At 41.6% G+C, this 21,618-nt stretch overlaps 1 protein-coding gene across 1 annotated transcript in view; it reads left to right on the top strand.

The window, feature by feature from the left end:
- The window catches only part of PRRC2C (proline rich coiled-coil 2C), a 100,178-nt gene extending 87,529 nt beyond the window's left edge, over nt 1-12,649 (top strand). The window contains 9 exon segments of the mRNA XM_055323735.1: nt 1,215-1,327; nt 1,703-1,839; nt 4,444-4,675; nt 4,905-5,012; nt 6,045-6,263; nt 6,819-6,922; nt 7,295-7,421; nt 8,353-8,589; nt 10,717-12,649. Of these exon segments, the coding sequence (XP_055179710.1) occupies nt 1,215-1,327; nt 1,703-1,839; nt 4,444-4,675; nt 4,905-5,012; nt 6,045-6,263; nt 6,819-6,922; nt 7,295-7,421; nt 8,353-8,589; nt 10,717-10,974 (1,535 nt within the window). The 3' untranslated portion in view covers nt 10,975-12,649.
- The last annotated feature ends 8,969 nt before the right edge of the window (nt 12,650-21,618 follow it).

Raw genomic sequence — 21,618 nt, 5'->3', positions numbered from 1 at the left:
ATTGGGATAAGTTATCCTGCTAAATATCACAGTGTTAATCTTAAATAGTAAATACTTGAAAAATATTCAAACTCACTAATGATTTAAATTCAAAATAAAAGAACAGTGAGGCAATTTCTTGCCTTTCTGTGTGAGAAATATTAGAAAGATTGATAATACCTAGTAGAAAGATCGATAATGCCCAGTTTCTCTAAGGGTCGCAGTTATTATTAGCAGTTTTTTAAGGCGTATTGCTGGTGAGTATATAAATTGACATAATTCTTTTAGAAAAATATCTCTATGTGTACATACTTAACTGTAGTAACCGTTTTCATAGGAATCTTATCATATAGATAAACTTCCTTTTTATTCAGAGACATAGAGTGTTCATTCATTGCAGTTATTGTTTATAGTAGTGATAAGTTAAAAAGAATACGGGAAGTTCTCCAAAACATAATACTATCATATGAAATCAGCAAATCACAATATAGTTTATGTAATATATAGAGATCCGTTAAGAATCTATACCAAATACTTTGTTATTAAATGCCAATTCCTCTGAAATATTTTGTTAAATTCTAGTAAGTAGATAGAAAATTAGAGTAGATTTGCTGGTAAACCAGTAGGTTCATTTTCACTTTTAGAAGCTCGTGTCAGATTTCACTTGTTTGTATTCCATTAGCAGTATCTGAGCGTCTGTTTTTCCATACCTTCACAACAAATACAACTAACCATTGAACAATGCAAGGGTTAGGAATGCCGGCACACTGCACAGTCAAAAATCCACATTTAACTTTTCACTTCCCCAGATTTAACTACAAATAGCGTATTGTTGACCAGAAGTTTTATTAATAACATAAACAGTTCATTAACACATATTTTGTATGTTACGTGTATTATACAATACATTCTTATAATAAAGCTGGAGAAGAGAAAATGTTACCATGAAAATCATAAGGAGAAAATACATTTACAATACCTCAGTGAATTATTTGAAAAAAATTTGCAATTCAAACCAATGTTTGCAAGGGTCAACTGTACTAGAGGTATATTGTTTTAATTTGCTTATAACTGCTAGAAATTTTGTGTCTTTCTAGTTTTTCCTTGGCCTGTGTTAATTTTCAGAGGGCTCTTTTAATTTGAAATCTGCTACAAAACTTGGTTTTTAGTTACTATTCGGAAAATTTTGAAGCTTAGATACTTAAAACTGCTTGTTTTTTCTTGGTGGTCTATAGCTCAAATCCCTGCTTTCTATATGGACACAAGTCATTTATTCAATACCCAACATGCACGCTTGGCTCCACCATCCTTGGCTCAGCAGCAGGGCTTCCAACCAGGTCTTTCACAGGTAAATACCATGGACTTCTCTCATCCTGTATTTGTTTCTTGTCATGCTAAAGGTGTAACAGTTATCTTGGGCTACAAATAAAGGCTCTTTGAAGTTAAAATCATCTATTGGCAACATGGGACGATCCATGATTACCTTGATATGTATTGGCAAAATTTTCAAACTCCCAAATTTGTCAAAACTTAATGACTAACAATGTAGAATAAATAATGTATTGAAAGGAAATTTTAGATGCTTACATTTGGTTTTATTTTAAAAGGGAGTTGATATAAACATATCCTTTATTAGTCTTTATTCTTTTCATATCTCAAACTTTTATTTTCCCGAATGCTGTGATTTGTGTATATGGTGTTCACATATTTTTTTGCATTGCAGCCAGCTTCAGTTCAACAAATCCCGATCCCTATTTATGCACCACTACAAGGACAGCATCAGGCCCCACTGAGTTTGGGTGCTGGACCTGCTGTTTCCCAGGCTCAGGAGTTATTCACCTCTTCACTTCAACCATATAGGTACATGCTTTTGTAATTACTGAGCCTTCTTGACATATCCCTACTGTTCTTTCTTTTCCCCCCAGAAGCTAGGATGATCCTGTTACAAAATTCCTTTAAATGATAAGCATGTTGATTATGTCCTGAAACTTAATTTCTGGTCATTTCAGCCAATTTATTTTTTTTTAAGACTTAATTAATTTATTTGAGAGAGAAAGTGAGGGAGGGAGGAGAGAGCACAAACCAGGGAAGGGGCAGAAGAAGAGGGAGGAGCAGACTCCCCACTGAGCAGGGAGCCCAATGTGGGACTCTATCCAAGGATTCTGAGATCACAACCTGAGCTAAAGGCAGACGCTTAACTTGACTGAGCCACACAAGTGCCCCTGTAATCCATCTCCATTTTAATGATTGCCTTGAAAGATGTACTTCTTAAGACAGGCCTGTTCTATAGAAAGATAATGTAAGCTGTATGTATAATTGTAACTAATGACAGCTGTATTGGAAAGTGCCAGTTTAGACTCTGAAAGCAGTTGTTTGTATCCCTGTCACATCATTCTGCTAGTCTTGCTCTCAACCTCATCAGCATAGTGTTTATTAATACAGAATCCTTGAACTAACTTCTCCCAGGACAGAGTAGTTGTGGGTTTATGTCTTTGTTTTATTATTATTATTATTTATTTATTTATTTGGTTTTTTTTTTTTTTAAAGATTATTTTACTGAGAGAGCACACGGGGTAGAGGGAAGGGACAGAGGAGAAAGAGTCTAAAGCAGACTCCACATTGAGCACAGAACCCAACACAGGGTTTTTTTTGTTTTGTTTTGTTTTTAAGATTTTATTTATTTATTCAAGAGAGACACTGAGAGAGAGAGAGGCAGAGACACAGGCAGAGAGAGAAGCAGGGAGCCTGATGTGGGACTCAATCCCAGATCTCCAGGATCACGCCTGGGCCAAAGGCGACACTAAACTACTGAGCCACCCATGCTGCCCAGCCGATACAGGGTTCTATCTCAGGACCCTGAGACTACAACCTGAGCTGGATCCAAGGAGTCACTTAATCAACTGCATCACCCAGGAATCTTAGGACTGGGTAGTTTATAACAGTATGCTTATGTTTTCCCATTTTATATTTGACACATACACAGTATAAAGATTGCTTGTGACCCTAGGCCAGCACTCCTGCTCAATGGCTTTTGTTTCTGCCACATATGTCAATTTTAACAAAGCATAATGTTACTTATGGATGATACTATCTTTAATCCACTACTTTGATTAGTAACTCTTTTATTTTAGCATTTTTAAAAGTATAGCTTGTTGAAGGCCCCCATTCCAGAGGTAAAAGGGTAGTCTCGAGTTAGATTCCAGCACTGTATTTTTTTAAAAACCATTCAAATATGTAATACAGTATTATTAACTGTAGTTACCATGCTGTACATTACATCCCCATGACTTACTTTATAAATAACTAGCAGTTTATGCCCTTCACCATAATACTGTGTTGTGAATTTGAAAGTTGCTGAGGGGCACCTAGATGGTTCAGTAAGTTAAGCATCAGACTCTTGATCTCAGCTCAGGTCATGATCTCAGGGTTGTGAGATCAAGCCTGGTGTCAGCCTCAAATCTGGGCATGGAGCCTCCTTGGGATTCTCTCATCCTTTGCCCCTCATCTCCCTTCACTCTCTTCCTCTATAAAAAAAATAAAAATAAATAAATAAAAAAAGAAATTTGCTGAGAAAGTATATCTTAAAAGTTCTCATCACAAGAAAGAAAGATTTTTTTGAAAAAAAAAAAAAGAAAGATTTATTTGTAACTATTGAGACAGATGTTAACTAAACTGTGATTATTTCATAACATATAAATATTAATTGATTATATTGTAAACCTGAGACTAATACAATATTATATGTCAATTATACCTCAATAAAAGTAGAAATTTTATGAGTGATCCTGATGGTGAATTACTACTCTGCTTCATTTCATAGAAGTCTTGAGATCTTTTACAGGAAATATATGGGGCACCTGGGTGGCTCAATCAGAGTCCATTGCTTGGTTTCGGCTCAGGTCATGATCTCAGGGTCATAAGATTAAGCCTCGTGTCAGGCTCTGAGCGCAGAGTTTGCTTGAGATCCTTTCCCTTTCCCTCAGACCCTCCCCCTACTCATTCCAGCTTGCTCTCTCTCAAATAAATAAAATCTTTATATATATATATATATATATATATATATATATATATATATATATACACACACACATATATGTGTGTGTGTGTGTATATGGAGGGAGTAATGAAATACAAATAATAAAATCAGCTTTTAGTGTTATAAATTTGAATAAGATGTCAATACCAAAGAGAAACAGATTTGTTTCTGAGCTTGCTAGTGAACACATAAAAAAGAGGAGAAAACCCTGTTAGTTTCTCCGGAAAAGCAACCCTTTTCCTAGAACTTTGTTATGTATGGGGCTCTAGCTCATGAAACAAATGCCTTAGACACCGTATACTCTATCTCTCTTCTTAATTGTGTTTAGTAGAATACTTGGTCATTTGGGATACTCATTCCCAAGATTTCCAGATTCCAAAATAGAACTGACTACTAACACACGTCTTTTCTCTTCAATACCCCTATAGATCTCAGCCAGCCTTTATGCAAAGCAGCCTGTCCCAGCCATCTGTGGTACTTTCTGGTACTGCCATCCACAACTTTCCAGCTGTCCAACACCAGGAACTTGCAAAGGCACAATCCGGTCTTGCCTTTCAACAAACTTCAAATACACAGCCTATTCCTATATTGTATGAACATCAGCTGGGTCAGGCATCAGGACTCGGAGGTTCCCAACTAATTGATACACATCTTCTCCAGGTAAGAAGTAACAAAGGGGCTAGAATCATGCACTATCACTGTATTCCTGTGTAGCACATTATGTAAGGAAACAGTTTTTAAAGAAAAAATGTTAAAAGACATGGTGAGAAAAACCAGGGTCTTTCTATCTAATACTAAAATTCTTAGAGTGCTTTGAAGCCACACCCTGGATGTCTGAATTGGTAGTTTTTCAATCTTAATGCTATTTTCTCACAAAATTCTTTTCTAGGCTAGAGCAAATCTTACCCAGGCTTCAAATCTTTATTCTGGACAAGTACAACAGCCTGGTCAGACAAATTTTTATAACACTGCCCAGTCACCAAGTGCTCTCCAGCAGGTAAACTATGGCATGGTAAATTTCCTCAATTTTCTTCATTATTATTATTATTATTATTATTATTATTATTATTGCTTTAGTTGTTGCTTGGTAGCTTAAATGGAACCAAGATGGGGAGAATATGCAGTGGTTTTCATACTTTCCCCTGAGGTGTCCTAGGAATTCTATGGGGTCCACTAGTGGTGGAACCTGCTCAACCCCACTTCAGTCACTTCTGCTTTTTGGCTCTTTGTTTCAAACTGGTTTCCATGTAATCATTTTAACAAAGGATTCCATGAATATAAAAGTTCGAGAAACATTGTCTAGGATATATAGTTGCATATAAGCAAGAGAGGCAACTTTACCCATCTGTGCTAGAAGGGAAGGAAGGCTAAGGACCACCACACTGGTTAATAAAATACTTTGAACGGTGTGGCAGAGTGTGAATTGTGTAAATGACAGACATGCACTATCTCTTAGCATGTCATTAATCTATTTTTAAAAATTCATGGAGGACTGAAGGAGAGAGACAAACCATTAGTCAATGTCTTATAACGAATTCTGGTGACTATTTTAGGGGTGAAAATTTATACATGTATTTATTACCTTATTGCCATTCAAATCAAATACTGTTTGTATAAAAATGGAAAGGTTAATTTTTCTCCTTGTCAGAGCTCATTTTGATCAGACATGAAAACAGTATAGAAATGTCTGTTTGGGAAGTTGTAACATCACTACTTTCCTTAATTGTATCCCATAACTATTGTTGTATTACGGGTCTGTTAGACACATAACCATGGAGTTTTTCAAAGATAGTCATAATGATTTTGGTTACATAGTGTCTGCACTACTAATCTGTTTTGTTATTACACCTTTAATGAAAGCATGGAGGTAGTTACTAAGTAAAAGATTATATGTGAAATTTATTAATAGATTGATGTATGCTGTTTAAAATGTTATTCAAAAGTTTTTTGAAGAACTATTAGTGTTACAGGGATATACAGACAACAGGTATAAGTGAATTGCTGCAGTTTCTGTTCACTTATTTTTTAGGTTACAGTACCTTTACCAGCATCCCAGCTTTCATTGCCTAATTTTGGATCTACGGGGCAGCCTTTAATTGCTCTGCCACAGACTCTTCAGCCCCCATTACAGCATACCACCCCACAGGCCCAGGCCCAGAGCCTGAGTCGTCCTGCACAAGTAAGCCAGCCTTTCAGAGGATTGATCCCTGCTGGAACACAGCATAGCATGATCGCAACCACAGGAAAAGTAAGTGAAAAATTTACCAATTTCTCTGAGAATTTAAGGCCATATGCTTAGATATATGTATCTGTGTATCTGTAAATGCACCAGTTTTTACCATCCTCCAGGGTGGTAGGGTTTTTTTTGTTTTTTTTTTTTAAGATTTTTTTAAAGTTTTTAAAAGATTAATCTCTACATCCATCATGGGGGTTGAACTCACAACCCTGAGATCAAGAGTTGCACAGTTCACCAACTGAGCCAGCCAGGCACCCCAAGCCCCAATGTTTTTTGTGTTTTGTTTTGTTTACTTTAAATTTACTTTTTAATGTGTTTCACTTCCTCTGGTTTTTACCTAATAACAAAAAAATCACAAATTTTGTGGCAGAATTGGGTTTACACAATCTCTTTTCACCCACAAATTGGCTTTAATAATTCCATGGTATTTGAAACTTAATTACAGGATTTTTGTACTAAGGCTCTTTGCCCGTTGCTGGAATAAATATTCATATTTCGAATACTAAGCATAGCATTTTAGCTTATGGAATTCCAGAAATGCTAAATCCACCCTGTGTGTTTTCTCAGATGTCTGAAATGGAACTGAAGGCCTTCGGAAGTGGCATTGACATAAAACCAGGCACACCGCCAATCAGCGGTAGAAGCACCACACCAACATCTAGTCCCTTCCGGTAAAATGGGCATTTGAATTTCCAAACAACTAAGCACAGTTTGTTTGTTAGATACTTACTATGTCACCAGGCCTGTGGTAAGCACAAGACGTTCTTAGAGCTTTATGTAAAATGTTAAGCTATTTAATTAAGAATGTATATCACACTATATTAAGATTTTTTTTTTTTAAATACAGGGTAAATCTAGCTAGTATTCTTTCTCACCTCTGCCCCTCCACTGTCTCCCCACTACCATAATGTTTGGTAACTCACTTTGGTAAATTTTTATCAGCTACCACATATGAAGAATCTACCAAGAGCAATGTCTCTCAAAATCTAACAGCATTATTTATTTGGCACTACTGTACTGACCAGTGATGGCTTTTTTCCAAGGGCTACTTCCACAAGTCCGAACAGCCAGTCCAGCAAAATGAACAGCATTGTCTATCAGAAGCAGTTCCAGTCAGCCCCTGCCACTGTGAGAATGACACAACCATTTCCTACACAGTTTGCACCCCAGGTGGGCAGATACGAGTGAGAAATGAGTATTATTTACTTGCAAATGAATTGCTATTCTGGCTAATTCTCTGATTTCATAATCTTGCCATATTATAACTAGTTTAGAGACATAGTTTTTAATGAGAAACAGTTTCTTATTTAACAGTACATTTATAACATTCATATATATTCTCAGCAGTTTTTAGCGAGATATAGGTAGTAACCGTCTATTTCTAAAGCAGACAAGAGAAACAGTCAAAAGATTCCCCACACAGCTCTGGTCACTTCAGTCCCGTTTCTTTTATATTTTTTGAAGAAGTGGACTTTTCTGAGAAGGGTCCCAGTGCTTAAAGTTTTCTAGGTCTAAAGTTTTTTTTGTTGTGTCGTGTTTTGTTTTGTTTTTTGGTTTTTTGTTTTTGTTTTTGTTTTTTTAGATAACTGTGTAGTTAAGGTAAAATTTCCAAAAGATGTTCTAATATATGTGTAAAAACATTGGCTTCTCTTCCCCTTTGCTGATCGAATGGAAAGACTAACTAGTAACTATCACAAACTAGAATTGGTTCCTGAAAAAAACAATTTGTTGAATTGGTGTTATTTTTATTTATCTTCAGATTATGTTTGGTATAAGTGTGTGCCTTTTCTGCAATTCTATCTTTTTTAAAAACATTATCCTAATTAATAGCTTTTCTATCTCCCCTTCAGAATTTGTAGCTGAAATGCTAGATCAAATTGCAGTGCCATAGCATGCTTTGCCTAATTTTTCTATTAGATTCTCCAAGCATGGCCTGTTTGTTCTTGGTCCCTGTAATAGAATGGCACATATCCCTACACTTCCTTTCACTTGGCAGAATGGGCACAGATTTACTCTGAGATAAGCCAACCTGGTCTAGTTGGCACAAAAAAAATTTTTTTTTTAACAGTTCAATGTTGTATGTTTTGTTTTTTTCACTCAGATTCTCTCTCAGCCTAACCTGGTCCCTCCATTGGTAAGAGCCCCACATACTAACACCTTCCCAGCGCCTGTTCAGAGGCCGCCAATGGCACTGGCCAGTCAGATGCCTCCTCCGCTGACCACAGGCCTCATGAGCCATGCTCGTTTGCCACATGTAGCCAGGGGTCCTTGTGGATCACTATCTGGAGTCAGAGGTAATCAGGCCCAGGCTGCGTTGAAGGCTGAACAAGACATGAAGGTTAGTACAGTGTTAACAGCCAACAGAGCAAGAATCTGTCTCTGAACCATGTCTTAAGATGCCTCTGGACCCATAACCACATATCCAGGCATTCATTGTCTTAGCTGATTTAACTAAGCTAACTACGTTTATTCATTCCTTTCTTTTTTATTTCTTTTTTTTTCCTCCCTTATTCCCCCCCCCTTTTTTTTATTTTTAATTTTTTTTTTTTTTTTTAGTTTTTTTTGAAACTAGTTAGCAAACAAGTTAACATTTTAAACTGGCAAAGTGAATTGCTTATAAAATAAACATTTGAGGGAGATCTGAGTTCAGCTGCTACATTTTTTTGAAGAGCAAAAAAGTAATGTGGATTATTATAAGCTTCCCCATTTTCTTTCATTTTTTCCCTTTATTTTCTTTTTTATCCCTCCCTCCCCCTTCCCAGACTTAAGATATAAATCATGGTTATGTGAAAACTCTGGAGTGGGTAAGAGATTTTACCTATCTTGATTTTTATTTCTTTATTCATGAGTCATCCAGGTACAGTTTTCTTCTCAAACTGTTTCCATACCTTTTTTTTTGTTTTGTTTTTGGTTTTTTGTTTTTGGTTTTTTGTTTTGTTTTGTTTTATTTTTTTTTGCCTGCCACTTGAGTTGGCTGTATACCACAACAGATTGTGCAGTTATAGATGAAGAACTGAAAAAAAGCACTTTGGGATCCTTCATAATAAAAGGCACTGGTAAACGTGAGGTTTGCTGATGCAGAAGAGTGCCTTGAGGAGTCTGTGTGGGGACAGTTTCCATAGTGTAAACCTTACCTGTCTGCCTGTACAGCCAGCTGAATCCATTTATTCTGTATTTAGACTTGACTTTAGAGGTCTTAGTAATTTTGCCTGTTTCGTCACTATGTATATGTATGTGTGTATGTGTGTGTGTATACACATTCACACACACACACACACACACAGATATATATCAGGTCAGACTAGAACAAAGAAAAGCTTGCTGCCTTAAAACAGGGCAATGTCCATAGTATGCTTTACTCTGAATTAGAAACATGTTTATGATAATCCTGTTAGAAAATTTAGTTGACTGGCTAGTTCCTTTCTACATTGATATTCCTCATTTCTCATCCTGAATAATCAAATTTAAAAACTACTCTGCAGTGGAACTCTTGTTAAATATGATCTACTTTTATTAAGGCTGTGTGCCTAGGATTTCCTTCTGTTCATAACTATTAAAAATACTTGTATGTGTAGAAATCTTTGGAAACTATTTGTTCATGGTTTCCAGTTGTTGTTCTGTCTCCTTGGCACTTGATTTTCATACATTCCCATTTTGGAAATGACATTAGAGCTTAGAATGGGGTGGGGGAGGGTAAAAATTTCTTGAAATTGCTTTAGATCTTTGGATAGTACGGGTTTCCTATAGAACATGAAGGGCTCTTTGTTATATGCAAGAGGTACAGAAACTTAAGGTTTAATTGTGTACGTTACAGTGGTATAGTTTACAGATTGACGTAAGTATATTCTTTGGGACACATAGTCAATAAACGTAGGAAATTATTTTACCAGCTCAGAATGTGGTAGGAGCTATCAGAACTTAGTGATCAAGTGAAGTTGTAGTTACTAATTTCTGATGCTCTTCCCCTGCAGAAGAGAGCTGTGGGAAGAGGACTCAGCCACAAGACATTTGGTCCTAGGTGTTGGTAATGCCACAATATAAGTGCTTCCTTTTCGTTTTATTGTAGACCACATATTGATAACTAGAAGTTTTAAGTGTTACATATATATGTCTTCAAATTTGCGAGCAGCTTCCCTAAATAGAATTTGATATCAATAAGTTTTATTCCGGAAAAGATACAGACCAACAGCAATTTCTGTCTTATTATTTTATAAGAGGGCAAACTTTGAAAATGTGGTGGGAGGTGGTCCTATTGTTTTCAAATGTTTAAAAAAAATCACATGGAATGTTTGCCAAGATAGGAAGAAATCTATCCATTAAAAGCTGAAAGATCATTGAGGTACTTTTGGTTTGGGCAAAACACATGGGGAAAATGGATTTGTGGTTGGTAAAGAGTGAACGGAGATGGACGGACAGGCTTAGCTAACGCTGCAGCGTTCTCAGTCATTGTTTCTCATTTTTTAAGGCAAAGCAGAGAGCAGAGGTTCTTCAGTCCACGCAGCGGTTCTTCTCTGAACAACAACAGAGCAAACAGATAGGAAGCAAAGCTCCAAAAGTGGACAGTGATTCAAGTAAACCTCCTGAAACACTGACTGACCCTCCTGGTGTCTGTCAGGAAAAAGTAGAAGAAAAGCCACCTCCTGCACCTACCATAGCCACCAAACCTGTTAGAACTGGACCAATCAAACCTCAGGCCATCAAAACGGAAGAAACAAAATCATAAAGGCTGTGGTTTATTGCAGGGGGTGGGGGAGGGGGGAGGGGAACGAGGGAGAATGAAGTCAGATAATGCCAGCAGCCAAAGGGGTAAAATGGTCTGTGACGTTATCCAGTCTAGAGCTGGGAGGTGCACAGGGGACATAGGAGCAGTGTACATGGACACACAGCTGCTGCACCAGTAAAATGAGGCTTTGCCAGCTTGCACCTACTGTATAATGCGCACTCTGTTGATGACCATGCATCTTCAGGCAGAATTTATATACAAATATCTGCACATGTTCCTTGAGTGCATATCATTTAAAACTGAAATCCCTATGGTTAGATGAAACACCAGAATTAGGAGGAAAATAACCCTGCTGGGGAATAGCTGAGCCTGAACAATGGTGATTCCAGCTAAGACATCAGGTGTGGTCTTTTTGTTCCCTTATGTTCTTTGGATGTGATTGTGGCATTTGTGGGCTTGGTGGTCAAGAACTGAAGATAACTGGTGCTGGATAGAGGAGCCTTATTTTTTATTATGGCAGCTTGCTATTTTTGTAACATTGTGATTGAGTTGAACACAATCAAAGTACAGTCACTGATCTCCCCCTCTTCCTGGATGAGTGAGCAGGTGATGAAATACGCTGTCCACCTCCTTGGACATGTCCAAGCGGGTAGGGTTTGGCTACTGCTTCTGTTTGAAATGATGCTGTGTTTGAGTTGTGGCCCGAAGCTTTGAAGTGCTACTTGGTGTCTCCTTTCTTCCACAGAGTTGTCATGTCTTAAAACATGACAGATTGGGTAAAATACTATTTAGGTTGAGTCTGGCTTGCCTCCACTGGGTTATCTTTGTATGAATCCAGTGGGGTTTTTTTGTTTGTTTGTTTTAACGGTTTTTAGCTGATGTTCATCAAGAGCAGTGATACCTAGAACTGTGCCCTTAATGGAAGGAAATCCTATCTAAGAAGGTGCATTTCTTTACCAGAGCTGTGTTATACCATCCCTTGGGCCCTCTGCTGGAAAAGTAGAATCAAGTCTCAAATAATGCCTTTTTAATTGTATCCTGTAGTATTATAGATGTAGGACAGTACTGTATCATACCTCTGTGAATGTAAAATATCTTGTACCTGCTTTATGATACGTAATAGTGACTGTGCTTTATGAGAGCTGTTTTTAATGACGTTATTCTAGAATGTTTTCTTTCCAGATGATGATTGAGAAGCTAATAAAAAAATGGTGCCAGGTACCACAACAGTAACAGAACTTTGCTGTTTTCTGGGGTTTTTTTTTTTTTACCCTTTTTTTTTCTTTTTTTATTAATGGAGTGTGCTGGATGTCTCTATAATTTTGTTCAGATGACTGCAGAACCTGGAAAAGCTGTTGCTGCTATTGATGCATAACATACTGCTATTGGTCTTTTTATATAAATAAATAAATATATATATACATACATATACATATATATATATAAATAATTTGAATTTTTGGAAACTTTAGCTGTGCTGTCAACTTTGGAAAAAGTATCCCAGTTGTACCGTGTTGGGTTGGCATTGTACAGAAATTAACAGCCATATTGGTCTAGAAATGTTAAACATAATTTTTTCCATTTGTACAGGGGTAACGCACTGTATTAAATATGTAAGGTCTTATCTACATGGGTTTGATTACAGAAACTAATAAAGTATTCTCTAAATAATGAATCTTGAAACTTCTAATCCATTCCTAAAATCTGGAGCAAGATCTGTCACATACTAAAAACTAGTGATCAAGAGTACATTATGCTCTAGGAAAATATTATCATCTAAAGACTTGATTCTGACTTTTAAGAACTATAAAGTTTATTCAGTCAGAGTCATTGTTGTCATGGAGGCTAATAGGGTAGCTGTACTCCTGTTGAGAACAAGTCTGTCGAGGAGGAGAGCAGTCTTTCTGGATGATGCCAAGGGCTGAGTGAAGAAGACAGCTTTGCTGTTCTTCAGGGCTGATACTAAAAGGGCCCAAAAGAGATCTCAGTGCTGACATATTTATTTTTCGTATTTTTCCCGGCACATCCACAGTCCTTATCACTGATATGAACTGTCTGTAAGGGATTTGCTGTATCATTACTCATTTTTAAAGTGAGGTGCTGAGGGATTTTAATTGCCTAAAATTCCATATCCAGAACACATTGCTTCCAGGCCCAGCTTTAGGAAAATTAGTAATTCACTTACTGATGACCTGTGTGCCTTCTTTACTCATGGATGCTGTAATTCTGAAATACATAGAACACTCAAGTACTCTTCAGCCCTACCTAGATGGCCAGGCTTTTCACTTTTAAAGTTTATGGGTGACTAAGGCTAGGATCATAGACGTGTACCAAAAGAACTGTAATCACCACTTCACGTATTTGCCTTACTAAGTCAATTCAGTTGCCCCCGTTTTTCATATCCTAATCCTTACGTTCAATCCTCCTAATTGTTAAGTGACCACCTGTATAGTTTGCACTCTATGTTTGCAAGGAACCACAAGTGTGCTGTTGAGTGGGTTGTATTAACTGGAAACCATGATCACCTTAGGCTCTTTGCTAGGTAGGATCATACAGTGGGAGAAATGGGAACAAAAACGTATCCTGAGGTCTTGGGGTTCCTGGGTGGCTTAGCCAGTTAAACACCCAAGTCGATTTCTGCTCAGGTCATGATCTCAGGGCTGTAAAATCCAGTCCTGTGTTGGGCTCTGCTCTGGGCATGGAACCTCCCTCCACACCCCCCACCCCTTAAAAAACACATCCAGTGAAAGTAAGATATTTATGTAAATTATTCTCCACAGTTCGGTTATGCAGTTCTTACCTCTGGCTCTTCTGGCATACAACTAGATGCCCCAAAAGATGTTGCAGTTAGTCGTCAGCAGTAGCTTTAGTCACATAACTTTTTGAACTTCCCTGCTTGAACTGTACTCATGATGGTGTTTTTGTCCTTGTTAATAATGAATTGTGCTTTATGATGGAAGAGTAATTGGAGGAAGCAGGTTGGGGAATGAAAGATAGTTTGAAAAGATTTAATTTGCTTATTTTCACAGTACAGATAACAAAGTTCCAACATACTCTTGGCTGGAGTCTAGATGTAGCAGATAGAATATACCCCAGGCATAAAAAAGCTGAGAGGACCAACCCTTAGGTAAATGTCCAGCACAAGGTCTTCTAGCAGGGCCCCAGCAGTTTCCTGTACCCAGCAGATGTCACAGCTCATTGGTGTCAGCAGTATTTCCACATTCCCTTCCCAGTGTCCTTTCTACCCATAATCCAGTTAGCCACAGTTGATCTGTTTGTGGAAAGCATCTTAATTTGATTGTATCTTAAGTGATTAAGAAATTTCAGCCATAATATCTCTGCTTGTGTAATGAAAAGAACTGGACACTGATGTCTTAATGTCACCCTGGCCAGCCATCTTGGCGTTCGCATGTTGCCCAAGGAAATCATTTGCTTGGCCCCATTCCTCCTCCTGTGTACTGGTCTTCATTGATACCCTCAGGGTAGGGTTGAGTCTGCTGTTGGTGCTCAAAGTGGTGGCTCTACATGGTTTTTCTGAAATAGTCCCGAAGGCAATGGCAACATATTTCAGGCCGAGAGTGCTGTTGACTTTCAGCCTTCCTTGAGGTACAATGGGTTGGCAGGTCATATTCACCCTAACACAGAAATGAAGCTTCTGACCTGGTGTCACTTGGATTCTTTTTTTTTTTTTTTTTTAATTTTTATTTATGATAGTCACACAGAGAGAGAGAGAGAGGCAGAGACAGAGAGGAGAAGCAGGCTCCATGCACCGGGAGCCCGAAGTGGGACTCGATCCCCGGTCTCCAGGATCGCGCCCTGGGCCAAAGGCAGGCGCCAAACCGCTGCGCCACCCAGGGATCCCTGTCACTTGGATTCTTAAGTAGAAGCCCTCAGATCTCAGGCACCTGGCTATCTCAGTCAGTAGAGCATGCAACTCTTGATCTCAGAGCTTTAAATTTGAACCCCACGTGGGATGTAGAAATTAAAACCTTAAAAAATAAGGCCTCAGGTCTTTTTGGACTGGGAAATCAAAAAGTATGGGTAGCCCAATCCCTTGATTTTAGGTATATCTTGATTTCCCATCCAGTCTTTTGATGAAGCCTATGCCATTTCTTTGAGATGCCTGGTAGTGTCTTTTACCTAAGGTAAGTACAGAGTTCCTTTGAATTTTTACAGATTCTTTAGTTTTCCCCACACTTAATTTAATAATTTTTTAGGGCTAAATTGGTAGCAATTGAATAATATAGACTTAACAGCCAACCACCTGTGGGCATCACGTGAGTGAAATCTAGCAAGTGGTTGAAGTTTGCTTAAGACTCACTAATGTACTCCATATTCCACTGTAAGAATAATTTTTAAAAACACCTTCCCCTCAACAGAGGAATAGGTACCATAGGAAAAGACAATTTTACCTCAACTGGAGAGTTTAAGCAAGAGATAAGACATTAGGCAAGGGGTCAAGAATTAACCATGTATCAGTTGCTGGGAATACGGAAGTCCGATTCTTAGCATAGTCTGGTGGAAGAGGCAGAGGCACAGCTGGGGCCTGAGGTCGGTCACACTGCCATCACTAGTAACCTGACATGTTTTCTGGAGGCCTTGGGCCATCTTCCAGTGGAGGCTTTTTCCATCTCCCCTCCATCTATCTCCACTGCTTAGGTTTCTAACTGATGGTTAAGATCTTCTAAAGGCATTTAGGCAGTACTCACCTGGCTTTGTTTCTTCCCATTTGACACACCAGCTACGTAAGCTCATTTGTAAGTTTTGATCTTACAGGTTTCTGAGCAAAAAAAGCTGAAGCCAGCAGTGCTTATCTGAAGTAAAAAGGGAGCCCCCAAGTGTGTTAGTGTTCAGTGCAGAATTAGAGCAGGGAAATGTCCTCAAGCAGGCCTGTGCTTCCAGATGAGTGAAGTCTCCAGTCCAAGGATAGTGTGGAGGAGCAAAAAGAGGAGGGACAGATGTATCCTGGCTTGTCCAGAGGGAAAGTGTTCGATGTCCGTTAATGTCCTGCTGCTCTGTGTGGAATGATACCTGGTGTTCTGACTTAGGGCTGTGGTTTTCAAACTGAAAGTACACATACTGTTCAACCGAGGCAGTTTTTAATATTTGGCACAAAATGTAAATACTAACGTAAATAAAGTTAATCGGTGCCAAGGAGGAGCTGCTGTCAAACCTCGGTATGAGAGGCTGAAAAGAGTATCACACCAAGAGTAAAGCTACACTCCCCACAGAAGCTGCTAGTGATGCCCATGGGGGGGGGGGCATTGACTGGGTATTGGATTTCTATCTGGGGATAGAAAAGGATGTTACAAATTTTCCTCTTAAATGCTTATGTTACCAGATTTTATATCCAGCTTAAAGCCTTACAGGGGGAAAATGGAGTTACTCATAAACTTTACCCACATTGTCCCTACCCCACCCCCACCCCCAGCAGCCCAGAATCAGGGCATGGTTCAAGTACTTGAATTTTTTAACCTTTGTACCAAAGGGACTTTGAGATGTGATCAGAAAGCACAGAATGGCGAATAGGCCTCCCACAAGTCAGCCCTGTTCTTACCCATGCAAAAGAGTACATGGGAGACTTTATTCCAGAAGCATTTGTGTAGCACCTGACACGTGGGAGGCATCATCCTTGCTAGATCCCACATCCCAAAAAAGTGCGATTCCACCATCCCAAGAACTCAGTTTAGTCAAAGAGCCAGGGAGTGCGAGAGACGGGAGCTCTACTTCCTTCCTTGGTGGTTTAGGTCACTGATGGGACAGCCTGGCCACTAGGGCCAGACCATGCTGCTCCTCCTCAGCTTGCCATCCATACTCTAGTACAGAGGCATTTCCCAGCTCTATTTTGACAAGAGGTTGCAGAAGAAAAGTAGTGGTCACAAAGGGTATTACTCTGACCCCACATGTCCAAAACTAGCTGCTTCCTTAGTCTTGCTATGCCTGTGTAAAAAGAGCAACCATTTAGAAAGTGCCAGTGTGCCAGGCACTGTTCTAATCAATGTGTATCAGCCGATTCCTCCCAACATCCTTGTTGGTATGTAGGTCCTTGTAGGTCGTCTACCTTCACATTGATTACTGGGAGGAGGAGGGAGCGCCTCATTTGGGGGTGGGGGCAGTCTTCAACTGAGGGCAATTCTGGGCAGGAGACTTCTATATTCTTCCCTGGTCCAGCCTCCTCGTGACTAGAGTCAAGTATCTCTGCCCAACAGTAACTTCTTTCCTCACTTGTTCCTTGTCAAATGATCCCAAAGTAACTCTAAGCTATAAAGTTTAATGGGTATGTTCCTGGGACACCTGAGTGGCTCAGTCCGTTAAGCATCCAACTCTTGATTTCAACTCCGGTCATGATCATAGGGTTATGATCTCGGGGTCATGATGAGATCAAGCCCTGAGTGAGGCTCCATGCTCAGCGATGAAATTCTCCCTCACTCTCCCCCCTCTCCCTGCTCCTGTTCTCTAAGAAAATAAATAAAATCTTTAAAAAAAAAAAAGTTGAATGGGTATGTTCCTGTGTCACTAGTAGATGTATTCCTCATCTCAGAGCAATTTCTAACCCCACAGGGCCCAGCATTGGGATGGGAAACCCAAATTCTCCAAGTGGGTCACTGGGAGTGATGGTAAACTCCTCTCACTCTTGTTTTCTAAAAGGGTAATCCATCTATTTTACCCAATGCTGTGTAACAAATTATCCCAAAATTTAGTAGCTCAAGTGACAAATATTGTCTCTGTTTCGGTGGATCAAGAATACAGGTGCGGGGCAGGCCAGGCCTTTTGTGAGTGCCGTAAAGCTCATGACCGGCTGCAGCCTCATTTTAGGGCTCATGGGGAGACCGTCCTCTTCCAAGATCACTCATGCTTGTCAGCAGCCCTCAGGCCCCTGGTCACTGGGCCTCTCCACGGGGCCGCCTCCTCTTATGACTGCTGGCTTCCAAGCAATCCATCCGAGAGCCAGTGAGAAAGCACTCAAGACAGAATCCTCGGTCTTCCTGTAACACTGTCTTGGAAGTGACATCCTGTCACTTGTCCATATTCGGTTTCTTAGGAGTCAGTCAGTAGGTGCACACTCAGGGGCAGAGATTGCACAAAGTGGTGGATGACAGGAGGCCAGGATCATCAGGGAGTCTTAGACGCTTCCTGCCACAGCACCCGGGAGTGTATTCTCCTCTCCCCCACATGACCCCTCCACTGTGTCTTCAGAAGGCCCTTCCATCCTAGTGGGCTGGCAGCTTTTAGGGGGTAGCAGGTGTATAGACAGAGTGGCTCCCTGCCATATGCCCACTGCACGTCTCTTGACGTCATGTAGGTTCTGTGGTCCAAAGACACACAGGATACCACCAGGATGGAAAAACACTCCGTAAGCTCTCCGCCGATGCCAGCTGAGGTCCTGCAGGCAGAAAAAGCGAAACCATATCTAGGATGTGTCCATTCCAGTCACCCAAGTGCAGGACGATTTGCCCTCATCGCTGTGGTTCGAGGCCACATATCCAATTGTGGGTCAGACCCACATGTCGAATTGACAAGAACCAGACTGGGGGTTTTCCCTTCTATCTGAGCTGACCATCAGGGACCTTTCATGCACACATTGGGGTGAGCTTAGGGAGAGGTTCTGGTGTGATACTGCTGGAAGCTGTGGGGCCCTGAGTCACCTGCTTGTCCCTTGGGCCTTACTTCTGCTGTTCTGGAGGTGTCACTTGCCTCTTACGATGGATCGTGGCAGGGCCTGCTCAGACTCAGGGCTCTGAGGGTCTAGCAGAACCACTCAAGACGGGCAGTTCTGGCCATTTCATCCCTTCGTATCCCAAGGACAGGGGCTCAGTATCCCCCAGGAAGCTTATATAAAACTCCATCACAGATGGCCTTGCATTGCAATTCTCCTACTGGAGCTTCGCACACAACAGCTTGTTTCATCACCAGTACCTTTAATGCCCTGAGGCCTTCTAGGTAATACTGACCAAGTGGCTGTGAGTGCACCTGCCCCACCATCTGCACCTGGAGGGGCTTCCCCTGTTCCAGAACCTGCTCAGAGCTGGCACACTTCCACGTCGCTCGGTATGTAGGTGGAGCAGTGTTCCTGAGTCTGGAACATGCTGCTTCGGAATCCAAAGAAGCCTGCCGGTCACCATGCTCTTCTAAGATGAGTGGTGAGTGGTGGGAGCTATGATAATTAGTCCCTTAATTGGGAGGTAATGGAACATGCCCCAGACCGTTGGATCCCTAAAAACTTCACTGGTGGGGTAGGCCCACATCAGTCTGCTCTAACAACTTGACTGGCAGCTGCAACTACGTCGGGTTACAACTGTTGAGTTTGCTGTATCGTCTTCAGTGTGGTTTTTGTAAAGGCCAGAGGGGCAAATTAAATAGGGATGTTCTAGGAACTACTACCCCTGCACCCTTTAGGTTTCTTTCTTTTTTTTTTTTTTAAGATTTTATTTATTTATTCATGAGAGACACACAGAGCGAGAGAGAGAGGCAGAGAGAGAAGTGGGCTCCTCGCAGGGAGCCTGACACAGGACTCGATCCCATATTCCAGGATCATGCCCTGAGCTGAAGGCAGACGCTCAACCGCTGAGCCACCCAGGTGTCCCACCCTTTAGGTTTCTAAGGAGAGCATCGACCAGGGCTGTTCCCACCTTACCCCCAGACATTTATTTACTCTGCTGGGAGGGGAAGCAACCTAGCATTTTCCACTGTAACAGCTCTGACTTGAGGCCAGGGCCCCATGTTAGAATACTGCCAGCCTACAAGTATGTCCAATTATATATTCAAAACATCTGGAAATGTCCAATGAGCATAGACCGAGGGGGCTCACTGGGTCACACCTGGACCAGGACTCTCTATTCCTGGCCTCCATGTTTCTGATCATTGCGCACGCCTAGCTGACCTCTTTTCTTTTTTTTTTTTAATTTTATTTATTTATTCATAAAAGACACAGAAAGAGGCAGAGACACAGGCAGAGGGAGAAGCAAGCTCCATGCAGGGAGCCTGACGCAGGACTCGATCCTGGGTCTCCAGGATCAGGCCCTGAGCTGAAGGCAGATGCTTAACCACTGAGCCACCCAGGGATCCCAACTGACCTCTTATTTTATAACCTCTTTTGCTCACTGCTCTGTGAGGCCAATTGCAACAATTGCATCTCGTGCTGTGACCTCGGCCTACAGAGGCCAGCCACCCCCTGAGTTTCCCAGTAATGCTGGAACCCGTTAGTGCAGGAATTACTTTGTCCTTTTGGTAAAGTGAGTATCCTCCAGGCTCACCCGCAGAGCGTACTCGACTGGCGAGTTTTCTGCCCTTTCTACATTATTTCCGGGCTAGGATGTCCATTTCTCTAATCCTTTTGTTCCCTTCTTCTATCTGTTCTAGACTTTCTACTTTATTCAGTGTGGGCTGTCCCTTACTCCCAGCTTCCAAGGGCCGTCATGGGAGCAGGTGGGCGCCATCCCCCAGGGTCCCCGCTGGGGAATGAAGCATAGCTCAGGAGAGTCGTCTCCCAGCCCCTCCTGGCCCAGTGTTCTCGGGACCCAGTGGCTTCCTGGGAACTAGTCGAGTGCTGCAGCCACTTCCTACTCTAGTCCCTTCCCCTCTCAGCAGACCGGGCACCTTCTGGTGAGTTGCGTGGTGACCGGACACCCATAGCGGTCTGCTGGCCAGAAGGGGCATCCTGAGGGCGCACGTGTCGCCTCGCAAGGCAGCGGCCCCTGGCGCATCTTCAGGCAGGAGTGCGGGTCGCCAGTGGGGAGCACGGGGTCACTCCCGCAGCCCTGAGGGAGCAGGTGCATCAGGGATTTCACGGCCTCCAAATGTAGCCCCCACAAGTCTTCATCCCAGGTCTCGGGATCCTGAACCTTTCCTGCCTTGCTGGGACCGAGAAGCCCGCCTCCTCTGGGATGCTATGTAGTTCAGAACTGAAGTCTTCGCCGTACCCCCCGCGCCCGCTGTCCTTTGGTCAGGGAGAAGTGGGGTCCTTTTCCGTGCTGCCAAGGTGGCTTCCTCCTCACCTCGCCTTCAACTGCAGATCAAGAGCCACGCTTCTCCTGGCCTCTCTCAAAAGCACTGCTAGCTTTCCATCCTCGGCAGGAAGTCCTCACAGTACTTCCCAGGAGCCTTTCAAAAGCGTGAGATACTGTACTATTCAGCAGAATCCCGTCCCCATGCACCACCAGTGAAAACCTGAACAACTGGCCGCTACCACTCGCCAGGGGCTATGAGTGCTCCACTTGCCACCGGTGACCAGGCTGCCTTTGCCTGGTAACCCACTGCCAAAATCTGTTTTTAGGCTCCACTTCCTCAAAGCACTGCTGGCGCCCACGGGTGTTAGCTTGAGTTTCCTGGGAAACACTGAAGATTGACTGATTGATTGTTTGATTATTCATGAGAGACACAGAGAGAGGCAGAGACACAGGCAGAGGGAGAGAGCAGGCATCCTGTGGGCAGCCTGATGTGGGACTCGATCCCAGGACCCCAGAATCATGACCTGAGACAAAGGCAGATGCACAACCACTGAGCCACCCAGGTGCCCCGGAAGTGACGATTTATGTGCGGGAGGTTCACTGGTGGAGGGGCCTCCATGTCAGGACCTGCGGGAGAGCAGAGCAAGTAGGAGGAGTTACAATAAAGGCCTCAGCTTATTCTACAGGCAGCTGCAGA

Source organism: Nyctereutes procyonoides, unplaced genomic scaffold (genome assembly GCF_905146905.1).
Source record: "Nyctereutes procyonoides isolate TBG_1078 unplaced genomic scaffold, NYPRO_anot_genome, whole genome shotgun sequence".
NCBI classification, from domain to species: domain Eukaryota; kingdom Metazoa; phylum Chordata; class Mammalia; order Carnivora; family Canidae; genus Nyctereutes; species Nyctereutes procyonoides.
Note: the sequence above shows the minus strand (reverse complement) of the source record. Positions and strands in the feature narration are given on the sequence as shown.